At 44.0% G+C, this 22,670-nt stretch overlaps 2 protein-coding genes and 1 long non-coding RNA gene across 3 annotated transcripts; 1 reads left to right on the forward strand and 2 right to left on the reverse strand.

Annotated features, from left to right (window-relative positions):
* Positions 1 to 1,427: 1,427 nt before the first annotated feature.
* On the reverse strand, positions 1,428 to 5,543 carry LOC141014344 (uncharacterized). Its single transcript, XM_073488083.1, has 6 exons — positions 5,426 to 5,543; positions 5,283 to 5,329; positions 5,111 to 5,211; positions 4,806 to 4,989; positions 1,691 to 4,187; positions 1,428 to 1,507 (listed from the first exon to the last, which is right to left on the reverse strand). The coding sequence occupies exons 1-6, from the start codon at positions 5,440 to 5,442 to the stop codon at positions 1,501 to 1,503; spliced, it is 2,853 nt and encodes a 950-aa protein (XP_073344184.1). The 5' UTR covers positions 5,443 to 5,543; the 3' UTR covers positions 1,428 to 1,500.
* An 852-nt stretch (positions 5,544 to 6,395) lies between these two features.
* LOC141014151 (neutral cholesterol ester hydrolase 1-like) lies at positions 6,396 to 14,640 on the forward strand. The gene is made up of 5 exons (XM_073487831.1): positions 6,396 to 6,675; positions 8,759 to 8,981; positions 9,113 to 9,182; positions 9,373 to 9,544; positions 10,863 to 14,640. Exons 1-5 carry the CDS (start codon positions 6,541 to 6,543, stop codon positions 11,481 to 11,483), a joined length of 1,221 nt encoding a protein of 406 aa, XP_073343932.1. The 5' UTR covers positions 6,396 to 6,540; the 3' UTR covers positions 11,484 to 14,640.
* Positions 6,553 to 9,466, reverse strand: LOC141014152 (uncharacterized). The gene is made up of 3 exons (XR_012180468.1): positions 9,377 to 9,466; positions 9,102 to 9,197; positions 6,553 to 9,017 (listed from the first exon to the last, which is right to left on the reverse strand). It is a non-coding gene; the product is annotated as an uncharacterized lncRNA (long non-coding RNA).
* Positions 14,641 to 22,670: the final 8,030 nt, after the last annotated feature.

Below are 22,670 nucleotides of genomic sequence, written 5' to 3' on the forward strand. Positions count from 1 at the left end.
CAGGCTTTCATTCTGTGGTCCTGGATGAGTTTTTGTAATTTTTACTTTTTTCCACTAGATAGGGCAATATACCTGTATATACATACTATTTCCCTTGTGTCCTATAGGGAGCATTGCCTCATAATAAGATGATATCCAGTGTTACAAAATAAATATAAACACCCCTATCACAACCTTTACTCTTCCATATACCTGCTTTTTTGTAGTTTTTTTAAATTGATTTATATTTGTGCTTTGTTTCAACCCATACACCGACATACACACTCTTCTTGGTTGTGCAAACACATTGTTTTGTAAAATTAAATTCTCCCCGTGAATTATAACCCCCCTGCCCTGCCCTGTCACAGAACATTTTTTGAATGTGTAAAAAGTGAATCATTTGTTTTAAAACATGTTTATTGCAGTTTTAAATGAATTGATATTTGGTGGTTATCAGGGCTGATGTTGGTTGTAAAATGTAACCCAGTGAAAGTGTTTTTACTTTTATGGCAGTTTTTGACGTGGAACATTTGTACTAAATGTGGGCCGAGTAAAAACTTTTTATAAGTAGCATGAGGGTTAATATATACAGAGACAAACTGTCACCAATTTCAAACTTGCCTAAATGTGAAACAGGCCCCCTCTTTTGAAAGAAACTGCAATTCATTGGAATTGAAGGCCAAACATTTACATTATATACACCACTCAAGATTAGTTAAGGACATTGGTGCATATATGTATGTGAATGGATGTGCAGTAAGTGTCACATTAGACCAATATTTACAAAAGTGAAACATTAAAATATCCCTCACCAATTTTGAGTAGTGTAAATTTTAGCCCAGCAAACAGATTTTAACCACAGTGTCCAGCAGAGGGTGCTGTGAAGTTTACATCCCAATTTTGTCTCAAGTGACCACAAAGACTGAAAAATGTATAAACTTCTGGTGTGAAACTGGATACTGTACTTCCCCTCAGCCCATGATAGCAACTTTGGGTCAAATATGACTTTGAAAGAGGCACTGTGTAGTTAATAAATTCAGACTCAGAATTTGAAATTACAATGTCAAAAGGTAATAAACTCAAATTTCCCATAACTGAATAAAGCTGTTCTAAGTAAATAAGGTCCCTGAACACCAATGCTAGAAAGGTGGCAGGGTCCGCCACATAACAGTATGAAACTTTTGTCCTTTAAGGTCAGTTTATTCAGTGAAACTGTTTAGCAATAAAGTCAAAGATTGACTAAAATTCTTCACAGAACTACATACTGCACCGTTACAGAACATTTTGGACTCAAACTTTGATTAGTGCAATTAGTTATGACTAATCATGCAAGTAAAATGTCTGCAATAAGGCAGCACATGAAACTGAGCCCTGGACAGACTAGATTCTGCACTCGATACTTTCCAAAAAGAAACAGCTCTTCAGAAAAATCAAGACATGACAGAATGCAAGGTTGATTTGTTTTTATTTGACAAGTCATCACTATCAGTTGAAAGCAGTCTTCGAAGCATCTTCAGTGTTTTAGTGCCTGAAACAGAATACAGCTTTTGAAAACAAAGCAATTTTTAGAGTTTGAGACCATACCCCGCCCTTTGCTGCTCTGGAGGTCCATAGGGAATGTTTTCATAAGCATAAGGGGTTTACTCCACCACCAGTTTGCTCACTGAAAGTCAAACTTGTAAATGAAAATGTGCAAGTGATCACATCTTACCGTGGGGCCTGGTAGCGCGGCTGCTGGGGCGCCTGCCTCACAGGGTAGCGCGGCTGCTGGGGCGCCTGCCTCACAGGGTAGCGCGGCTGCTGGGGCGCCTGCCTCACAGGGTAGCGCGGCTGGAAGCGGAACTGCTGGGGCGCCTGCAGTCGTGGCAGCTTGTCGAAAGGCTTGGGTCGGTAGACCTGCTGCTGGGGCACCTGGGGCAGCTTGGCAGTGTAGCTAGGCTGCTGGGGCAGCTTCTGTTGAGGCTGCTTGGCAGGGTAGCTAGGCTGCTGGGGCAGCTTCTGTTGGGGCTGCTTGGCAGGGTAGCTAGGCTTCCGGGGCTGCTGGGGCTGCTTGGCAGGGTAGCTAGGCAGCCTCAATGGGTAGCTGGGTTGTTGGGGCTGCTTGGGCACCTGGGGTAGCTGCTGCTGGGGCTGCTTGGCAGGGTAGCTAGGCTGCTGGGGCAGCTGCTGTTGGGGCAGCTTGGCAGGGTAGCTAGGCAGCCTCAATGGGAAGCTAGGTTGTTGGGGCTGCTTGGCAGGGTAGCTAGGCTGCTGGGGCACCTGGGCTAGCTGCTGCTGTGGCTGCTTGGCAGGGTAGCTAGGCTGCTGCGCTGGGTAGCTGGGCAGCCACAATGGGTAGCTTGGCTGCTGGGGCTGCTTGGCAGGGTAGCTAGGCTGCTGGGGCAGCTGCTGTTGGGGCAGCTTGGCAGGGTAGCTAGGCAGCCTCAATGGGAAGCTAGGTTGTTGGGGCTGCTTGGCAGGGTAGCTAGGCTGCTGGGGCACCTGGGCTAGCTGCTGCTGTGGCTGCTTGGCAGGGTAGCTAGGCTGCTGCGCTGGGTAGCTGGGCAGCCACAATGGGTAGCTTGGCTGCTGGGGCTGCTTGGCAGGGTGACTAGGCTGCTGGGGCACCTGGGGTAGCTGCTGCTGGGGCTGCTTGGCAGGGTAGCTAGGCTGCTGGGGTACCTGCTGTTGGGGCTGCTGTGGCACCTGGGGTAGCTGCTGTTGGGGCTGCTTGGCAGGGTAGCTAGGCTGCTGGGGCACCTGCTGTTGGGGCTGCTGTGGCACCTGCTTTGCAGGGTAGCTAGGCTGCTGGGGCACCTGGGGTGGCTGCTGGGGCACCTGGGGTGGCTGCTGCTTGGCAGGGTAGCTAGGCTGCTGGGGCACCTGGGGTAGCGGCTGCTTGGCAGGGTAGCTAGGCTGCTGGGGCACCTGGGGTAGCGGCTGCTTGGCAGGGTAGCTAGGCTGCTGGGGCACCTGGGGTAGCGGCTGCTTGGCAGGGTAGCTAGGCTGCTGTGCTGGGTAGCTAGGCAGCCTCAATGGGTAGCTTGACTGCTGGGGCCGCTGGGCAGGGTAGCTAGGCTGCTGGGGCAGCGGCTGCCTGGCAGGGTAGCTAGGCTGCTGGGGTAGCAGCTGCCTGGCAGGGTAGCTAGGCTGCTGGGGTAGCAGCTGCCTGGCAGGGTAGCTAGGCTGCTGGGGTAGTGGCTGGGGCTGCTGGGGTAGCGGCTGCCTGGCAGGGTAGCTAGGCAGCCTCAATGGGTAGCTAGGCAGCCTCAATGGGTAGCTAGGCTGCTGGGGCAGCTTGGCAGGGTAGCTAGGCTGCTGGGGCACCTGCTGCTGGGGCTGCTTGGCAGGGTAGCTAGGCTGCTGGGGCACCTGCTGCTGGGGCTGCTTGGCAGGGTAGCTAGGCTGCTGGGGCACCTGCTGCTGGGGCTGCTTGGCAGGGTAGCTAGGCTGCTGGGGCTGCTTGGCAGGGTAGCTAGGCTGCTGGGGCACCTGCTGCTGGGGCTGCTTGGCAGGGTAGCTAGGCTGCTGGGGCTGCTTGGCAGGGTAGCTAGTCTGATGTGCTGGGTAGCTGGGCAGGCTCAATGGGTAGCTTGGCTGCTGGGGCACCTGGGATAGCTGTTGCTGGGGCTGCTTGGCAGGGTAACTAGGCTGCTGGGGAACCTGGGGCAGCTGCTGCTGGGGCTGCTTGGCAGGGTAGCTAGGCTGCTGGGGCAGCTGCTGCTGGGGCTGCTTGGCAGGGTAGCTAGGCTGCTGGGGCAGCTGCTGCTGGGGCTGCTTGGCAGGGTAGCTAGGCTGCTGGGGCAGCTGCTGCTGGGGCTGCTTGGCAGGGTAGCTAGGCTGCTGGGGCAGCTGCTGCTGGGGCTGCTTGGCAGGGTAGCTAGGCTGCTGGGGCAGCTGCTGCTGGGGCTGCTTGGCAGGGTAGCTAGGCTGATGCGCTGGGTAGTTGGGCAGGCTCAATGGGTAGCTTGGCTGCTGGGGCACCTGGGATAGCTGTTGCTGGGGCTGCTTGGCAGGGTAACTAGGCTGCTGGGGAACCTGGGGTAGCTGCTGTTGGGGCAGCTGCTGCTGGGGCTGCTTGGCAGGGTAGCTAGGCTGCTGGGGCACCTGCTGCTGGGGCTGCTTGGCAGGGTAGCTAGGCTGCTGGGGCACCTGCTGCTGGGGCTGCTTGGCAGGGTAGCTAGGCTGCTGGGGCACCTGCTGCTGGGGCTGCTTGGCAGGGTAGCTAGGCTGCTGGGGCTGCTTGGCAGGGTAGCTAGGCTCCTGGGGCAGCTGCTGTTGGGGCTGCTTGGCAGGGTAGCTAGGCTGATGCGCTGGGTAGCTGGGCAGGCTCAATGGGTAGCTTGGCTGCTGGGGCACCTGGGATAGCTGTTGCTGGGGCTGCTTGGCAGGGTAACTAGGCTGCTGGGGCACCTGGGGCAACTGCTGCTGGGGCAGCTGCTGCTGGGGCTGCTTGGCAGGGTAACTAGGCTGCTGGGGCGCCTGCTGCTGCTGGGGCTGCTTGGCAGGGTAGCTAGGCTGCTGGGGCGCCTGGGGTAGCTGCTGCTGCTGGGCAGGGTAGCTAGGCTGCTGGGGCACCTGCTGCTGCTGCTGGGCAGGGTAGCTAGGCTGCTGGGGCACCTGCTGCTGCTGCTGGGCAGGGTAGCTAGGCTGCTGGGGCACCTGGGATAGCTGCTGGGCAGGGTAGCTAGGCTGCTGGGGCACCTGGGATAGCTGCTGGGCAGGGTAGCTAGGCTGCTGGGGCACCTGGGATAGCTGCTGGGCAGGGTAGCTAGGCTGCTGGGGCACCTGGGATAGCTGCTGGGCAGGGTAGCTAGGCTGCTGGGGCACCTGGGATAGCTGCTGCTGCTGCTGGGGCTGTTGAGGTTGAGGCTGCTTTGGTGGGTCGCTAGGCTGCTGCGGCACTTGCTGAGGCTGGAGCACCAGAGGCTGCTCAGGCACCTGTGGAACCTGCTGCTGGGGCTGCTGGGGTATCTGTGGCTCCTGGTAACTAGGCACTTGAGGCTGATGGGGTCTACTAGAGTCTGGCACCTGTATGGGGTTAAGGGACACTGAATGAATGCTGCATTTCTGGCAGTGATTGGCAGTTTGGATCTTGCATTTCAGCTTCAGGCTGGTAACTGGGATTAAGTGCTGTGTTGTAGCTACTTGCCTCATTTGCACTTGAGGTTGAACCACCACCACCACCAAGTGGTCCAGTACTCCATGGCACAGCATTCTGTCCATACTTATCAGCAGATCCGCCACTGTAAGCTGTTGAGCAAATACTTTTAGTCTATGCATACAACCAATAATGTAATTTCACAACTTGACTAAAAACTTACCATTTGCTTGTAGTCGTCCAACAGCTAGTAATGATAACAGCAACAATCTAGACAGACATACCAAAGTTAGAACAGGCTTTAATGATGAATTGAACAAACAAAACAATCAAATATTTTCTTTAAAAATAAAAAAAATAACTTACCTTGAGAGAAACCCCATGGCTCCAGCCACAGTTGCAGGCCAATGATGAAGCAGCAAACTCAGTCACTTCTGTCAGCTCCTACCAAACCACACAACTGAACTAGTTTGAAATCAATGACCCTGAGGCGACACTGGAGCTCTTTATAGGCTGTCCCCTCTTACTTTGCTGATTAAATGGACACAGGTGTGAGTGGTTGAAGGCAGGTGGGGCTAATTATCATTAAGACGCTGGTTTAGAGGCTTTTGGAGGTGTTTTAGTTTTTAATTTGGGACTCTAATGACAGGCAAAGAGATTGTTTTAATTTGTTAGGTTTGTCCTCTTCACAGTCCAACAGCTCAACCGAGGGAATATTTTGTAAAAGTAGGAAGAGTGCCTGTTCAGGTTCATGATTATGTTTCTTAAAAATACATGAATCCTTTAAATGATCTTCCTAAATGAAAATACTTGCATAATTTTATGATTGCCTGAACATATAAAAATTGGGTAATAAAGTCTTTGTCAGCATTTCTAATTTGATTTTACAACTTTATTCAAACATTTCCGAATATACATGTCATACAATGAATAGCAGAGGTATGTTCCAGTATAAACACGTAAATAAAACAAAGATTATGTCAACAAATTGAAGCAACAAGGAAGGATAAACAAAGACAGAAAATAAACTTTTTTTTTCTACAAATGGCTTTTTTTTTAGTTTTATATTAAATATATTTAAATTTTGTATTTTTTTTGTCATCTTTCAAACCACTTCATTATTTGGAGCTAAAAATAATAATAAAATTATTTACATTTAATTTCTACTTGAGTATACTTTGATTTTATTGGCCTACAACTGTCAAAAGAACTACATTTCCCGTCAGCAATCGCATTACGCAATTAAAACACCACTTCCTCCAACGACGTTTCAAAATAAGAGCATTTCGCCTGTTGTTCGTCATCGCCGCTGCGCGATCGACCGCGCACCCTGAAATCCCGCTTTTATTTTGAAATCAAGGTCATTCCTCCGTGTTTCGTCGATCCCCTGTCGGAGCCGCTGATCGTCCGGGACCGGGGGGGGCGGGCAGCGCAGTCCCGCATGAACCGGTAGGTGTTTGGCAGGTACCAGTCCCGCCGCGATGAGGCTCCGTCTGGCCGGGGCCGTGCTGCTGTCGGCGGCCGCCTACTACGTGTACTTGCCGCTGCCGAGCGGCGTGAGCGAGCCGTGGAAGCTGATGCTGCTGGACGCGCTGTTCCGGAGCTTCATACGGGCGGTGAGAGCCGGGAGGTCCGGGGAGGACAGGTTGATGCGAGGGGGGCAGAAACATGGGGGTGATATCAGCACCGTGTAGGAAGGGAGAGGTGTGTAGGAGAGTATGACGTGATAAAGAGAGAAAGGGTGTTTCAGGTATGTGACACAGTGACAGAGCAACAGAGAAACAGACTCAGGTAGAGAAGATTGAAACACCTGAGGATAAAATAATGATGCAAGAGTAAATAATACAACAGGAGGGAAGAAGAGATGAGAGCACAGCAGCATGATGATGTACAGAAGTGTGAACAATCAATATCTACAATGTGCAATAATGTAAACTGTATGTTTTTCTATCAGTTATATAGCATATTGTTTATATATGTTGCTTTTTTAATGATTGCAACAACAACAACAACAACAATAGGGACGACAACAATACCAACAATACCAACAACCACAACAACATCAATAACAACAAGAACGACAACAGTAACAATACCAGCAATTAAACAACAACAATAACAACGGTGACAACAATACCGATGACAACAATAATAACAACAACAGCAACGACAACCTTAACAACCATAACAATAACATCAACAATAACAACGGTGACAACAATACCGATAACAACAACAATAACAACAACAGCAACGACAACCTTAACAACCATAACAATAACAACAACAAGAACTACAACAATAACAGCAATAATAACGACGACAACAATAACATCAACAACGAGGATTGCAACAACAATAACGATAACAACAATAAATACGACAACAATAACAGCAATAATAACATCAATAACAATAATATTTATAATAATAATAATAATTAAAATGTCTTTATATTAAACACCGTTAATAAATTGTACATTTACCGTGTGGGTGTTGCGATATGCCGATATTCATGATAACGTTGACATAAAGAGTTAAATATATTGATAAAGTGTTAAAATAATTATTATATAATAATTAAGTCTTGTGCATCTTTTGTTTGTGAGTTTATTGTTTTACAGTTTTTGTGTCAGACTCTGTATTTTGCGGGTTATTCATTTGACAAAAAGAGAGAAAACACAGTAAACAAAGTAAAAAAAAAAAAGTATTATATGTTATAAAGTCACACAACCAAACATTTATGAAGTGAAAACATTTTGTAGATATTTTGTTGAGATCCTGTGACCTTTGACCTGAGCTGCTGAACGCGCTGTGACCTGTTTAACGCATGTGGCATCGGCCTCGTTCACACGTGACGGAGCCGTGACTCCTATATAACATGTAGTTTTAACTTAAGCTGCTCTTAAGCTCTCGGGGGCCGTTCACACACCCGGCTCTGTAGTGTTCACGGCAGTGAAACAAGTTTTTAACGACACTCGGTGAGCGGGACAGGTTTTCACACCCAGCTCATTGTTTCCCTCCCGCAGCACTCTTTACACCTTATTCCACTGGTTTATTAATCAACACAGTGGCAGGAAGAGGCTTTACTAATAAATGGAGTAATAATAGTAGTGTTTATATTTTCTGCTACTTCATACTTCTACTCCGCTGCATCTCAGAGGCAAATATTTTAAACAATTACTCCACTTTTTACTATTTATTTGGTAGCTTTAGTTGTAGATTCAGGTTAATAATACCACAATTAAACACATTATGATGTGATATTACAGATTAAGATAAAACTTCATTGATTCCCGAGGAGACGTGCAGCGAGCAGTATGGACAGGGAGTGTTAGCGCTAGTCCAGGAGCTTTGATGGGCCAGGCTAGCTGGTTAGCATGCTATCTTCGGTATATATCTTTGCAACAATACATTTCTTCATATTCCATCGATCATTTTATTTACTTGATGCTTAAACTTTGGTGCTTTTAGTTAAAGGAGCGATATGTAAGAGTTGGCCACGTGTCGAGTTAATGCTCCAATCCAGTAGGCGGCGGCAGATCGGCAGAGTGACCGCTAACTGCTGCTAACTGTAGTTTAAAGTTTTGATTTCAGTGTGTTTTTCATCCGCACAGCTGCAGCAGTCACATCCGTCTCCTCTCGTGTAAAGAAAAGCTCCTTTAAAGTCGTAACTGACGTGTGTGTTTGTGTCTCCAGAGCGACGTGGCTCACGCGCTGGGCGTCTGCCATCGGGTCCACCTGTTGAACCAGGTGGTGTCCTGGGTGGAGGTGATCGAGGCTCGCTCCTGCGCCGCCGTGCACGTGACTGACTCCGCGCTGGGCGGCGTGCCCACCCGGGTCTTCCAGCCCAAAGAGGGGAAGCAGCTGAAGAGGGGAGTCCTGTATTTCCACGGTGGAGGATGGGCTCTGGGCAGCGGACGTGAGTGTTTTCACTCAATCGTAGACACATTTTACTCTTCAAAAGGAGAAAACAACAGTCAGATCATCACTTTGATATATGATACTTGCTTTATGTCTACGTGACATCACAATCACTTACCTGCGTCACAGGGATGCGATCGTACGACCGGCTCTGTCGGAAAATGGCGGAGGACCTGGACGCTGTCATCATGTCTGTCGAGTAAGTTCTGTCACACTACGAATGAATGAATTCAGAAGAAAGAAATGTTTGATTGAAGCTTCTAGTTGTTGATATTTTAACGATTCACTGATCTGAAAGAGATGTCTTTTTCACTGCTGTTCCTGTAACAAAGCTCCAACGTTCGTGTTACATAACAACTCCATCTTCCTATGATGTCCTGTTGCTATAGTTACCGTCTGGCTCCGGAGGCGGTCTTCCCAGATCAGTACCACGATGCGTTAGCGGCGTCGCGGGCTTTCCTGTCCTCTCAGGTGTTAGAGCGCTACAGCATCGACCCACACAGGGTGTGTGTGTCTGGAGACAGCGCCGGGGGAAACCTGGCTGCTGCTGTGGCACAGGAGGTAGAAACACACACACACACACACACACACACACACACACACACACACACACACACACACACACACACACACACACATCTCACTTGCTGCTGTTAGTCTCGAGTTGTTTGTATAGAAAATCCAGTGGTATCTAGATGAAAACAAATATTGTGTTTGTTAAAGTCACGTTCAGCCTTGTTTTAATCAGCCACATGTTGCAGTGCCGACAGGTTAGAGTCTGTCTCACAGCAGCTGGGGTCAGAAACTGTCCCAAGAATGACAATAATTTTAGTTTCAGTGAGGTGTTTTGGTGAAACGTGTCATCTGACACCCTGACAGCAACGCAGTTACAGGTTAAACACTCAATCATTGAAGAAAAGAATGTTTTAAAGGCACCTTGTGTCGAATTTTAAACATTTTGTACAGTGACTAAGAGGAGAAACAAGTTGTCTTCAAACATACGTAGTCGTCAGAACAATTTCAAAGACGCTGTGATCACAGATGGCTTTTAAGATATTGAAGATATTAAAAGGGAATTCTGGTGTTTGTAACCTGGACCCGACATGTATGTTTACATATTTTGTGTCAAAGTACGTCCACTTAAATGTATTTTTTTGCCACTGACAGGCTTTATTTTTTATTCTAGTGTCGGACAACATTATGGAAAGGAACCCTACAAAGAAAGAAGTTTTTTTTGAAGAATAAAATCCTTTTTTAAAAAAAAAAAAAACAGAAATTGCCGCCATCGCTCTCGCCAAATCCACCAGACTCCATTTACAAAACCACTAATTTAACATAGTAAAACACAGATGTTCAAACAAAACAAAATAAATCCCACCAAAATCATCTTGGTTTGTATTTCCAACAATCAGCGACTCTGAGTTTACACGTTAGATGTGTAAATATTGGGAGAGGAGCACGACATTAGAGAAGCAGCGGGAGGTAAACAGCGTGCAGACAAACAATATTTTCTCTTCCAACATCGTGAATTAGGGGTTTATTTCGACCAAACCAGAGTTGGTGATTGTTTGAACAGTGAAAAGACTAACCAAGATGATTTTGCTGAGATTTATTTAGTTTCTGGCAAGTTTGAATAAAGTCCTACGATTACAAAATTACTGGTTTTTTAAATGGAGTCTGGTGGATTTGACCGGAATCAAATTTGGTTAAATCAAGGATTTTACTCAATAACAAATAGGTCTTTCTGCTTCCTGTAATGTTGTCAGACGCAACAACAGCCTTCGTGGATGTAGCTTTGACGCTCCTAAGGACACTGCAGCATGTGTGGCGTCCTCAGATATCAGCTGAATCATGATGTAAATCCTGACTGTGTCCACAGCTCAGCTCAGACGACACTCTGACAGTGAAGTTCAAGGCCCAGGCGTTGATCTACCCGGTGCTGCAGGCGCTCGACTTCTACACCCCGTCCTACCAGCAGAACCAGGCCGTGCCCATCCTCTACAGGCCCATCATGGCTCGTTTCTGGCTGCAGTACCTCGGCGCCGACTCCTCTCTGGAGCCCCTACTGCTCGCTAACAACCACAGCTCCCTGGACCAGCCGGCCATCAGCGCCAGTGCGCGCTCCAAGCTGGACTGGACCGCTTTGCTTCAACCTAAACGCAGGAAGCACTTCAGGCCGGTTGTCAAAGAAACAGGATCGCTGGGGGTGATGGGCGAGGTACCGGAGCTGATGGACGTGAGGGCGGCACCTCTGCTGGCGGAGCAGGGGGTTCTGGGTAGGACGCCTAAAGCATACGTGATGACCTGCGAGTTTGACGTGCTGAGGGACGACGGGTTGATGTACGTGAGACGCCTGCAGGACGCCGGCGTCATGGTGACCAGTGATCACTACGAGGACGGTTTCCACGGCTGCATGGTGTTTGCGTTCCTGCCGATGATGTCGAGTGTCGGACAGAGGAGCATGAACAACTACATCCACTGGCTGGACCAGAATCTGTAGACAGTCAGGATCCGTGAGGTGGCACCAAAGATGTCCTGGAGCAGAAAGTCTTCCTTGTTGGATCTGATATACTGCCGCCATCGCTCATGTCCTTAATGTCGTCTTGTGGACGTGTGGCGATCATTTTCTGAGGATGTGTGGAAGCATCAACACAGTGTAGATGTAAGGGCAGAAACATGGTCCATGCAAGAACGCAAGCGCGGATGTGACACAGACGCTCGAAGACAAGATTGATTTACAAAGTTGATTGATTTACGAGTATGTTCGCTGACGAGCAGCGTCCCCGGTGTTAATGACACCTACTCCATGTTCACTGGGGACCAAGTTTGTGTCGGCGTCGTCTGTTGCGTGGACCATGTCTCCGCTCTTAACCTCTGCAGATCGAGAGCCAAACGGGCCACGACGCGTCCTCGCTGAACCCCCGAAAACCAAAACGTTTCCAACCAAATGAAACCAAAGAAAGTGACGCTTTCACACTTATGTCAAAGGCCATAAATCCGTGGACAGAAAACTCGAGGCTCAACAAAATCCTGGAGTTTATTTCAGGGCTGATGAGGCGTTCGCTCAATATGTCTCTGTATGACATAAACCTAAAACACTGGAGACAACATGTTAAACATACAAGTATTACTGATACGAAAACCACAAGATGCTCTCCAAGAAACACGATGGCTAATAATCAAAATACAAAAGTGATTTTTTAAAAAGGTGAGAGCATTGAGAGAACCAGATCAGCTGTCGTGTTTAAAACTCGCTCGATTTCACTTCTCTGAAATCTAATTTCTTTAATTTAGACTTAAATCCTAAATAGCAAGTTGTAAGAAATGTTTCCACGAGGAAGCTCGAGCTCAAATTCTCGTCAAGTTTCAACAAACTGCTCGAGACGGGAGATTATTTAACACCAGCCAACAAATCTGACTTTAAAACTCTCAGCCGCCATTTTGTAACGGTGTTTATTTGGAATATCATAAATAAGTCGGTCATTTTATTTAAAACATCCGTTATACAAAAGCCTGCGTGAAACTTTGAGCTCAAGACTTTATCAAGTCGTTTATCCTCGGATATTTTATTAATCACTCTGAGCCCGAGTCCTCGTTTACTACAAACTGAAGCAGCGAAGAAAACAACTTTCGAGGAAATATCCGGGGAAATAAAGTTAGATCGAAACCAGTTTGCTTCTTTAAAAAAAAGGCTCGAGTATTTTCCTGCAACGAAAACAGTAAAAAGTGTCAGTGAGGAGCCTTGAATGTGCTGCCTGACGAGCTCCTAATCTGAGGTCCAAAGTCACTCTTCAAGTCCAGCTTTTATTCTTTTATGATGCACTGAGACACTGAAACAGCCTGCTGACACACACCAAACAGGCCAGTCAAGGTTACAGAGTGTGTGTGTGTGTGTGTGTGTGTGTGTGTGCGTGTGTGTGTGTGTGTGGTAAAACTATGCCAGAGTTCACATCTGTGTATACTCACTGGATTGTGCAATATTGTATGTTTGAAAGTATCCGTCACCCTCCGTAACTCTCTGATGACCACTGGACTGCAGGGCCCTTTGCAATGATGATGATGATGATGATGATGATGATGATAGCTGTGAAACGTATGCGAGAATTACTGTATCACCTTCGAGAGACCAGATCCCAAACGGACTATCATGTTTCCCTCCCCCACCGCTGTTGGCCCAAAACTAATATAACGGGCCGACGACAGCGAGCGTCGGACTGACTCGGTTTTGGCTCTCGGCCCAAAAACGCAGCGAGCCAAGAGCGAAGCAGAAACACTGAGTGTGGTCATTACTGAAAAAAAAACAACATGCTGCCTATCAGGAGATTTTTCTTCTTCTCTTAAAGGGAAATGACTCCGGACAGTTTATTCCCTCACATGTGGAGCAATGCAAATTCCATACGCACACGTTTTGTACTCTTTCTAGTAAAAAGTGACGGCCATGTTTGATGTGCTCGTAGAGGAAAAGAAGTCATTTATAAATAAGAAATGTGGATTTTAAGATTAAAAGAAGGCGACTTTGGACTGTCGAGAAAGACTTTTGAATGTTTTTAATTTTTAATTTAAAGGAACAGTTCAACTAAAAATGAAAATTCAGTCATTATCTCCACCTAATTACACCTGATTTACACCTGGACCCGTCTTTTTATCCGGATCAGCACCAAAAGTTAATCGGGTCTATTCTGGGCTGAGACTCATCCTCCATCCAAGTTTCATGGGACTCTTTCAAGTAGTTTTTGTGTAATCCTGCTGACAAACCAACCAAACACGGACAGGGGCAAAAATATAACCTCGGTGGTGGAGGACAAAACAAAGTCCTGAGACCACAACAAGACAGAGACATTCACAACAACACTAATCTCAGGGCTTCTGCAGACTTGTGCAGAACTTGCCTGAGAAAAATCACGTTTTTATGTTTTCTTCGGTATCAAAGTAATCCAGCGATAGTCGTCTGTACATCCATGAGTGCACCGCAAACAGGAAGTGCTAACAGCTAATTCGGCAAAGTTTAAATTGAGTTTTGGAGTAAGTCTCCAGCTACTTCAGTTGTTTCGGAGAATGCTGCGACGCTGTTTTGCTGAAATGTTTTGTCAGCATGGAGGGAGGAGATGATGACTGAGTTTACATCTGTGGGTGAACTGTTCCTTTAAGTCGTTTCATATTGTATAAATAAGGTTTTAATATAAGTTGGGTGGAGTTTTATTGGAGATAAAACTGGAGCAAACCTGTCGCTTAGAGGTTTGCTCCTTTTTATCGTTTTAATATTGTACTGTATTTTATTATCACGTGGAGGGTTTTCATTCTGCGAAGGGGATTTTTCTGTCGGTGTTTCACTGTGATCATGAACACAAAGAGGGACTACAGGCGACGGAGAGGTCGAGCTCTGGTGGCCACGATGGAGAAGATCCTCAGCGTGTTTATTTAATTGTAATAAACTATATCTGTTTAAAAAAAAATAAAGTATCTCATCTGCTTTTTAGTGCCACAGCATGACTCTGAATCCATGAAACATCAAACGATTCAGAGAGATAAAACCGTAAAAATCTTATGTGTTAATGATATAATATGTGTAAGATGCTGATATGAGTCTTTGTAATGCCGGCGCTCACACGTTTCTCTTTCAGGAAATAAACTGAAGATAAAAAACTGTGAAAAACTGATTATCAGGTCGTCGTTTATTCACTCTTTCATTGACTCATTAGTTATTACAGATGTTAGAAGTTGTGTAATCCCTTCACATAGTTTATTATGTTGTTAATAGCCTGTACATTAGTAATAACAGGTTATCAGTTACAATCATGACGTATTAAAAGAATACAAACTACATTAAACTACATTTTGGAGGCAAATCTTTTGTACTTTTACTCCACTACATTTATTTGATAACTTTAGTTACTAGTTACTTTGCAGATTACATGCTGCATCAGAGCCAAAAAAACCCTACATTTTAAAAATAATTGATTTTATCGACTATCGAGTAAAACTAGCAAAAAACACACTGATAATAAGAATAATACTGAATATCTGGTCGACCCACAGTAAACATTATATTCACACGTTTACATGATTTACTTTTACTTGTACTTTTGATACTTGAGTACATTTAATATCAGAGACTTTAAGACTTTTACTGGAGGACTGTTCGTATGAGTTACCTTCACGTTAACTTTTAACTTTATAATGGCCATTATTACAAATATTACAGGTATAGTAATTCCATTTAAAAGCAGTCATTATTCATAAAATCAATAATAATAATTGATAAAATTATAGTTTATTGAGTCAGTATTTATAATTATTAGTTATATCAATTTTTGGTGACTTGATTAAAGTAGGTTATTTGTTTTTAGTTATATTAGTGATGTTTTCATTACAGATGAAGTTATCCCTTTAAAACGTTATTATTAATAATGAAGTTGTAGTTTAAAAGATGATTTTAACTATTAATAATGACACATGTAGAAATTCCATATAAAAAAATGTATTATTTATTTAATTTATGTCCATATTTATTATTTTTGGTAGAATTATTAGTTATTTAGTCATGTTTAAGTTATTAATTATGAGTATTAGTTACCATGGGGATCAAATATATAATATATTTAATTAAAAACACTGTTATTACACGTAAATCCTAGTCAGAAAGTTTAGTATAAAAGTTTATTTAATTCATTGTTACGAACACTTCAAGTGAAGCTAATCTATTTAAAAACATATATTATTGAGTTTATGTCACTCTATAATAATCAATTATCTTATCAATTAATAGTTATATGTATGTATATATATGTATATATATATATATATATATATATACATATAGTATATTATGTCTATTTATAATTATTAGTTATCAGATTGTAGTTTAGTGGGTTATTGACTATGATAATTAGTTACTAAGGGATCAAGTTAATTTAATTTTAAATCAAAAACACCTTTAAAAAGTCACTATTTATATTTATTAGTAATCATAGATGTTAAAAATAATGATAATCATTAGTTATTCAGTGCATAGTATTCACACTGGTATTAAAACACACATTAACTCTTTAAATATAAGCAGTTATAGATTATTAAGTGTTTAGTTTAATTTCAGAATAAAAGCCTGACACAGGAGATGGCGCCAAATCCTCCTCCTGGACAGCAGCAGCAGCCTCCCGTCAGTAAATCAGATGTTATAAATAAGTGTAAATACAATTCATCGCTCGAATCATAAGGGTTTTATTCCTTTTGTTCTCGGTTTGCATGTCAGATTTATGAGCATCATAAAACTTCATGGATTTCCACTGATGGATTTACACCTCAGTACTTTTTTAATCCCTGGATTTAGACGTTGTTTAAGATTTACAGCTGTTATCTGCCGTCCTGCGATATTGGAAAGTCGTAAAACCAGATCCACATTGTCTAGATCTCTGCCAGACTTTCTCCATCTGCCGTCCTGGTGAAAAACTGGTTTTACTTTCAGCTCAGTGTCCTCACCTCTCCCCGGATGTCAAAGAAACCCACTTCTGTTTCTGTTTTGTCCTCATCCTGAGCTTCTTTTTTCTCCTCCTCCTCCACATGAACACTGGTCCTTCAAGTTAAAGCCTGCAAAGAAACAGAAACCGAATCCATCAGGTGATTTGCATGACAGAATGTAACATGCCTGTCCGATCATGTGATCAGAGAGAGGTGAGCAGGAACATGCTTCTCCTGACGGACAGGTTTGTGTTTTGTGTGCATCACCAATCCAGCATCTGTAGAGCCCCAGGGCACGCTCACATCTTGATAAGTGTATGATCGTCCATCAGGACTTGATTACTCACAGACTGTGTGTGTGTGTGTGTGTGTGTGTGTGTGTGGGTGGGTGGTGGATGAGTGAAGCAACAGTCAGCTCTGAAGGTCTTCATGAATCCAAACTCAGCCATTGTTTTCTCATAACCACTTAATCATATTTGGAGAGAAGCTTATCCCAGCATGCACTGTGATCACGGATCAAAGGGTGGATCCCTTCAAAGCTCGTAACTCAAGACGGGATAAGTTATGAAAGGTCAACAAGTCACATATTAAACAAATACTATATTTGCTTTTGTCTGAATTTAGAAGAAACATCTGGTTTAGCCCTCAGTATCCCATAATCCACTGGGCTCTGCTCAAGTCTCTAACGGTGTGTTCAGGCGATATGATCAGAATCAGATTAAACAGATCCTGAAATGCAACAAACTGGCAACAGACAACGATTTTGCTGAATTTTGAAGTAAACACTGATGTCACTGAAGAAAAATGACACCATTCAAGTATAAATTGGTTCCCTAAAACCTCACTTTCAATACGCTACTTGGTCTACCGGTTTGGATTTTTCCTGCAAAAATGAAGGATGAACTACGGCACAAAGGGAGCGCGACCAGAACAGGAAGAGGCATTGTTTTCTCCAGACACCTTCCCCAGGTAACGGTGGAACGACTGGAATAACTGTAAAAGAAAAAGATGGAGGACGGACGGACGTTCACTCGATGGAGAGCGCTCCGGTGTTGTGTCAAAGTCTGTTCCCCCGTTGATGTGTGTCTCCTCTTACCGCCGGGACTTGAGACGCTTATTGAGACGACTTATTGATACAACCGGCTGTTTAACTCTGCCGTTAACAGCACTGGGATCAGGGTTTCTAGATCAAACTGGGATTCTTGAAGTTGTTTTGCTTTTCACTGCCGTTAGCAGTCGCCATGCTGCTGAAAAATCGTCTGTTTCTGGTTGAAGTAAAAGTACAAACACCAGACTCTGTCAAAAAGACTGTGCCGTCTACGCAGCAGAGAGACACGGATATTTTTTTAAATTGGTGCCACATGATGAGAGAAAACAGATAAAGAGGGCTGTGGTATTTCCTTTTGCTCAAAAGGTAGAAAACCTGTTAAAAAAACAAAATGCACTGCGTCACACCAGCCCAATAAACACTCCCGCTGATGGATGGCGTGTCTGGTTTGGACTTCACTAATGATTATTTTCTCCATTAATCGACTGATTGTTTGGTTTGTAAAAAGAACCTAAAGTGACACCTTCACAATGTTTGTTTAGTCCGACCAACAGTCCAAACATCGACATTATTACAAATACGGAAAAATTATTAGAGTATTCAATGAAAAATCACTTGAGAGGCTGGAACCATGACATGTTAATGCATTTAAAATCCTAAGTGATCATCAATAAAGTTGCCATTGTCATTTTTTTTGTCAATCGACCGACTGACTTATTGTTTCACTTCTACCATTTCATAAATTTTGAGTAAAAAAATGCTAACTTGTAAATAAAGCTGTGAGATTAATGCAGTGGAGTATAAAACTGCAAGGTTTCCCTCTGAATGATTGCGAAGTGGAGGTGTTCAATGTGGCACGAGAAGAAAATGTACATTCCACCGCTGACATCAAAGCACCGAAGATCTTCAGTATATCAAGAGTTCAAAGTGAAAGAAACGACAAACCAAATGCCCACCCAACATGCCGTTATGAAGACCGAAATATGATTTGTGCTCGTCAGCGTAGTTCAAGGAAATTGTGCTCGCAGCTGCAAAAAATTAAATTGCCGACGCTCGTGAGACAGCTACAGAAAGACCCGAGAAATCAAGAAGTCGTGTTAAATTGTTGGAAAAACATTTTCCCGTCTCTTCACGGAGGCAGTTTGATTGATGTGCTTTGGCGCACATGTTGTATCATTTACTGTTAGAATAAAATGGTATGTTGGGTTTTTTTTGTGTACTACAAACAAAAAGTGTACAGTACATACTAGATACTGCTACGTAGAATGATAATACAGTGTTTAAAGGAACAGATCACCCAAACATGTAAATTCAGTCATCATCAATAAAATCAAGCATCTTCTTTTGAGTTTGTCTTCGACGACTAAAACTCACTCAGAATTCAGAACTTTCAAGTCAAACATTGCAAAAATAATAAATAAAAATCTGTATTGAGCGAGTCCACAGTGAACAAGGTGACATCATCTAGTACGCAACACACCAGACAAGCTGCAACTTGCAAAATTCCTGAACCCAATGAAAAACAGGCTACATAGGTATCACACAAAGATAGTAAACCTTGAAGTATTGTAGATTGAAAAACTTTCGTACAAAAAATGGTTTATTTTGTCATTTTACAAGAACTATTTCTATCTTTTTGTGATACCTATTGAGCCCGTTTTTCATTTGCTTTTCATTGGTTTGTTGCATACTAGCTGGTATCACTTTGTTCCCTGTGCCTGACAAAATTTTAATGGACGTTGGGGAAAATTTCAACCCATTCAGCTAAAAAATAAGCAGTCGTTGAGGCCTAGAAATCACATACAAAGACTCAATAACAGGCTTATCACGACTTTTCAGAGCCGAAGGTGACGTCTTGATTTAATCGGAAAACCTCAAATATTCCATTTAAAATCTAATAAAACTGAGGAAAGTGCTAATTCCTCACACTAGACACACAAAAACAGTTTTACGAGTGTTTAACTTTTCATTTCTGTTGCTAGTACGCGACAAACAACCATTACAAGCTGTAACTTGAACATTTAGTGAACTCAATGAAAATTGGCTCAATAGGTATCACACAAAGATAGAAAACCTCGAAGTAGTGGAGAGAGACATTTTTAAATATTAAAGATTCTTTGTTTGAGCAAAAAAATGATCTTTCTGTGATACCTATTGAGCCTGTTTTTCATTGGGTTCAGAAATTCGCAAGTTAACAGCTTGTAATAGCCGGTTTGCTGTCTACTAGATGATGTCATCTTGTTCTCTGCGTCTGGACAAAATATTAATGGAACCGGATCTCGTGAACAATAAGCATTTGGTGAAGCTGAGAGCACAAATGTGAGGAAACACAAACAATGATAAAAATGTTGCTTTAACTTCAATAATCCAAAACTTAAAACAGTACTCAGAGTGCAGCTATAAGATTTAGCAAAGTCCCATGAATTTAACAGAAGTCTTCACATGATTTTTGTCAAGAAAATCCATTACATAAAGTTGGGGGGGGGGTTCCTGGGGGTCAATATCTCTTTTTTGTACCCTGGGGCCCCCTTTCAGCTCAACCCCTCCCTGCCTCTCGATCTCATTTTCAGACATTTCCACTCAGCCCAGAAGGGGATTAAAACATAAACCTGCAGCCCTTTACAAACAGTGATGAGACTCTTAGTCGGAGTGTCTGTCTGTGCGCGACCCCGTGGAGGCCCGACTTCCTCCCTGCCCCCCGGTGCTGCTCGTTAATCACCGGGTGCCGAGATGATCATTTCTTAGAAAAACAGAGGCGCCGGGAGCGAAAAACAAACCGGTGAGAATGTGAAAGGAAAGCCGGAGCGGCGGGGAATTCATGAGGGAGAATGTTATCGCTGCGACTAAAGGTCATATTGTTCACTTCTTCCTGACAGGCAGAGAGAGAGAGAGAGAGAGAGAGAGAGAGAGAGAGAAGGGAGTGTAAGGCAATTTGGAAGGAGGTGGAGGGCAGGGAGGGGGCGAGCGAGGGAGGGTGAGACTGCAAAAAGTGGAGAGAGAGAGAGAGAGAGAGAGAGAGAGGGGGAGGACAGAGAAAGATTGGTGGGGAGGAAGAGAAAACCACAATGTGGGCCTCAAACTGCACAAGGACACATTCTGTATGTTACACACACACAAAGACATGCTCAGAAAACCACACACACCTAATCTGCACGGCCAAAAGTTTGTGGACACCCGAACCGCGGCTCCAACAGCCTCGACTCACCGACACCAGAACATTTATAAGTTCTGACACTTTGTGCTTTGTTCTTTGTGCAAGAACATGTTGAACCTGTGTTTCAAATCTGGTTTGATTTAGGTACAAAAACTGTGTTTTGGCTTAAAATACTTGGATTTTGTTGCTAAAAACACAGCTGGAACACGTCCTGATGACTCGTAAACAGTGTTGCCAGATGAGAAACAAGCACAAAGGAAGTGACCTGGCTTCGAAACAAGAAAAAAGCCCAAAACAGGTGACTTTACCTAATGTGAGACAGAGAGAGAGGTGAATTTATTTTGCATTTCATAAGAAACCAATTTAAAAATACTGGACCTTGCAATTACATTTTTCGTTTTAACTCTCAGCAACTCGTGTAGTTAACTGTCCGTTATTACTTTTCATCTTTAGTTTTGATTATTTTTCTCACTTTCTCACTTTGTCAGATTAACAGTGTAATATTCTTCGTATTCACCTGCTTGATTTTCCGTAAATGAAATTGTAGACTGCGTTCTCATGTCCTACATCTTGAGTCTTTTCTTTACAGCCGAAGGAACTTGAACAAAACTGGCCAACAAGAAAGGAATAAATAAATGTTAACGTTTCTGCAAACCACAGACATGTCCAAGGTCGAAATTTGTACCAGACGTGGCGTATCACCTTCGAGTTATATGCTTATTAGCTGACTTTCACATCAGGAGGTGGAGGGGATGTTGGTGGCGTTATTACAAGCCAACAATGATGCCAAATGACAAATGACACATGCAGTTTGAGTCACATTAGTGGATATTTTTAAGGACACCCGGGGACATTTCACAGTAAGTCAGACAATCTAAGTCTGTGATCATGGCGGCCAAATCAGGTATTTTAAGCCAAACCATGATGTTTTCCTAACCAAGCGGTTTTTGTGCATAAACCTAACCAGAGCAGAAGCACAACGTTGTGACAAGAGAAAGATAGAAAATTCAACCTGAACGAACGTAAAGTTGCAATATAAAGAAACGGTTTTGTGGAAACAGCCCCAGAAAAAAAGAAAAAACGCAGTAGAAGTGCCCTCTTGGATGCCCTTCCAGTGGACAAAATACAGTATTTACTATAAATGTGTCGCAGCTTTCTGCGGCCCCATTTCTACATATGGTGCCCTTTTTATTGTTTTCGCCCCTGCCCCTCAAACATCCTGAGTCCGCCCCTGTTGTAGAGAGATCCTACAACATGACTAACTCTGAGTTTTTACTTTATTTGACGGGTGAGACTGGAGACATGGGAGCGACCCCAAAGAAGCAATTAAACAAGCACAAAAAGTCACAGCCAACTACTCCCAACTCCAATATTTGTAGAGACATGACGGGAAAAACAAGCCCAAAGTTGCTTAAAATGTTCGGACTTGGCAACGCACTCACACAGTCGTGTTTCCATCATTTCAGAGGAATTTAATGCGCGCTGACTTGCATTTATTTGCTGTAGACTTACGCTAGCCTCTACTTGTCTAAACCTAACCTGAAAGCCTTTCCAGCATCTATTAAGATTATTATTTTGTACATATTATGTTGAGTTTATTGTGATTTTTATGTGATTTCACCTGCCCGAGCGCCACAAGCTACACCCTCAAGAAAGCGTTCAATCAAAAGTTTAATCATCTACGTTATTGATACTTGTGTTTTCTTCCCCAAAGAAAGGCGAGTCCCCACAATGAGAACGTGTGAACAGATTTATGTCCCCGCAGCGTGAGTAATACACATGTGCATTTCAGTAACTGTATCTGGAGGGGGTCTCTCTCTTGGGAGTGACAGCCTCCTCGATCGCCCTCTTCCCTCTGAACTCTTGATTCCTGAAATGAAATGAAGCAGTGAGCGAACACACACACACACACACACACACACACGCGTCAGAAAAGAGAGTACTGACAAGCCAAGGCGGCCAAAGGCAAAGCCTGGAAATCTGGAAGCAGACCAATGGCAAACAGGATCCCCAAAAGTTTCCTGTTTGCC

The sequence above is a fragment of the Pagrus major genome, chromosome 19 (assembly GCF_040436345.1).
Source record: "Pagrus major chromosome 19, Pma_NU_1.0".
NCBI classification, from domain to species: Eukaryota; Metazoa; Chordata; class Actinopteri; order Spariformes; family Sparidae; genus Pagrus; species Pagrus major.

Excerpts from the sequence above, each read along its gene's own strand:
- LOC141014344 (XM_073488083.1), bottom strand. Across the intron at positions 4,990-5,110 it reads CAACCTCAAGTGCAAATGAG|GTGCCAGACTCTAGTAGACC; the intron begins GCAAGTAGCTAC and ends AACCCCATACAG. Across the intron at positions 4,188-4,805 it reads ACCTCAACAGCCCCAGCAGC|CTAGCTACCCTGCCAAGCAG; the intron begins AGCAGCAGCTAT and ends AGCCCCAGCAGC.
- LOC141014151 (XM_073487831.1), top strand. The coding sequence starts at position 6,541 with ATGAGGCTCCGTCTGGCCGGGGCCGTGCTGCTGTCGGCGGCCGCCTAC. Across the intron at positions 8,982-9,112 it reads ATGGGCTCTGGGCAGCGGAC|GGATGCGATCGTACGACCGG; the intron begins GTGAGTGTTTTC and ends CCTGCGTCACAG. Across the intron at positions 9,183-9,372 it reads GCTGTCATCATGTCTGTCGA|TTACCGTCTGGCTCCGGAGG; the intron begins GTAAGTTCTGTC and ends CTGTTGCTATAG.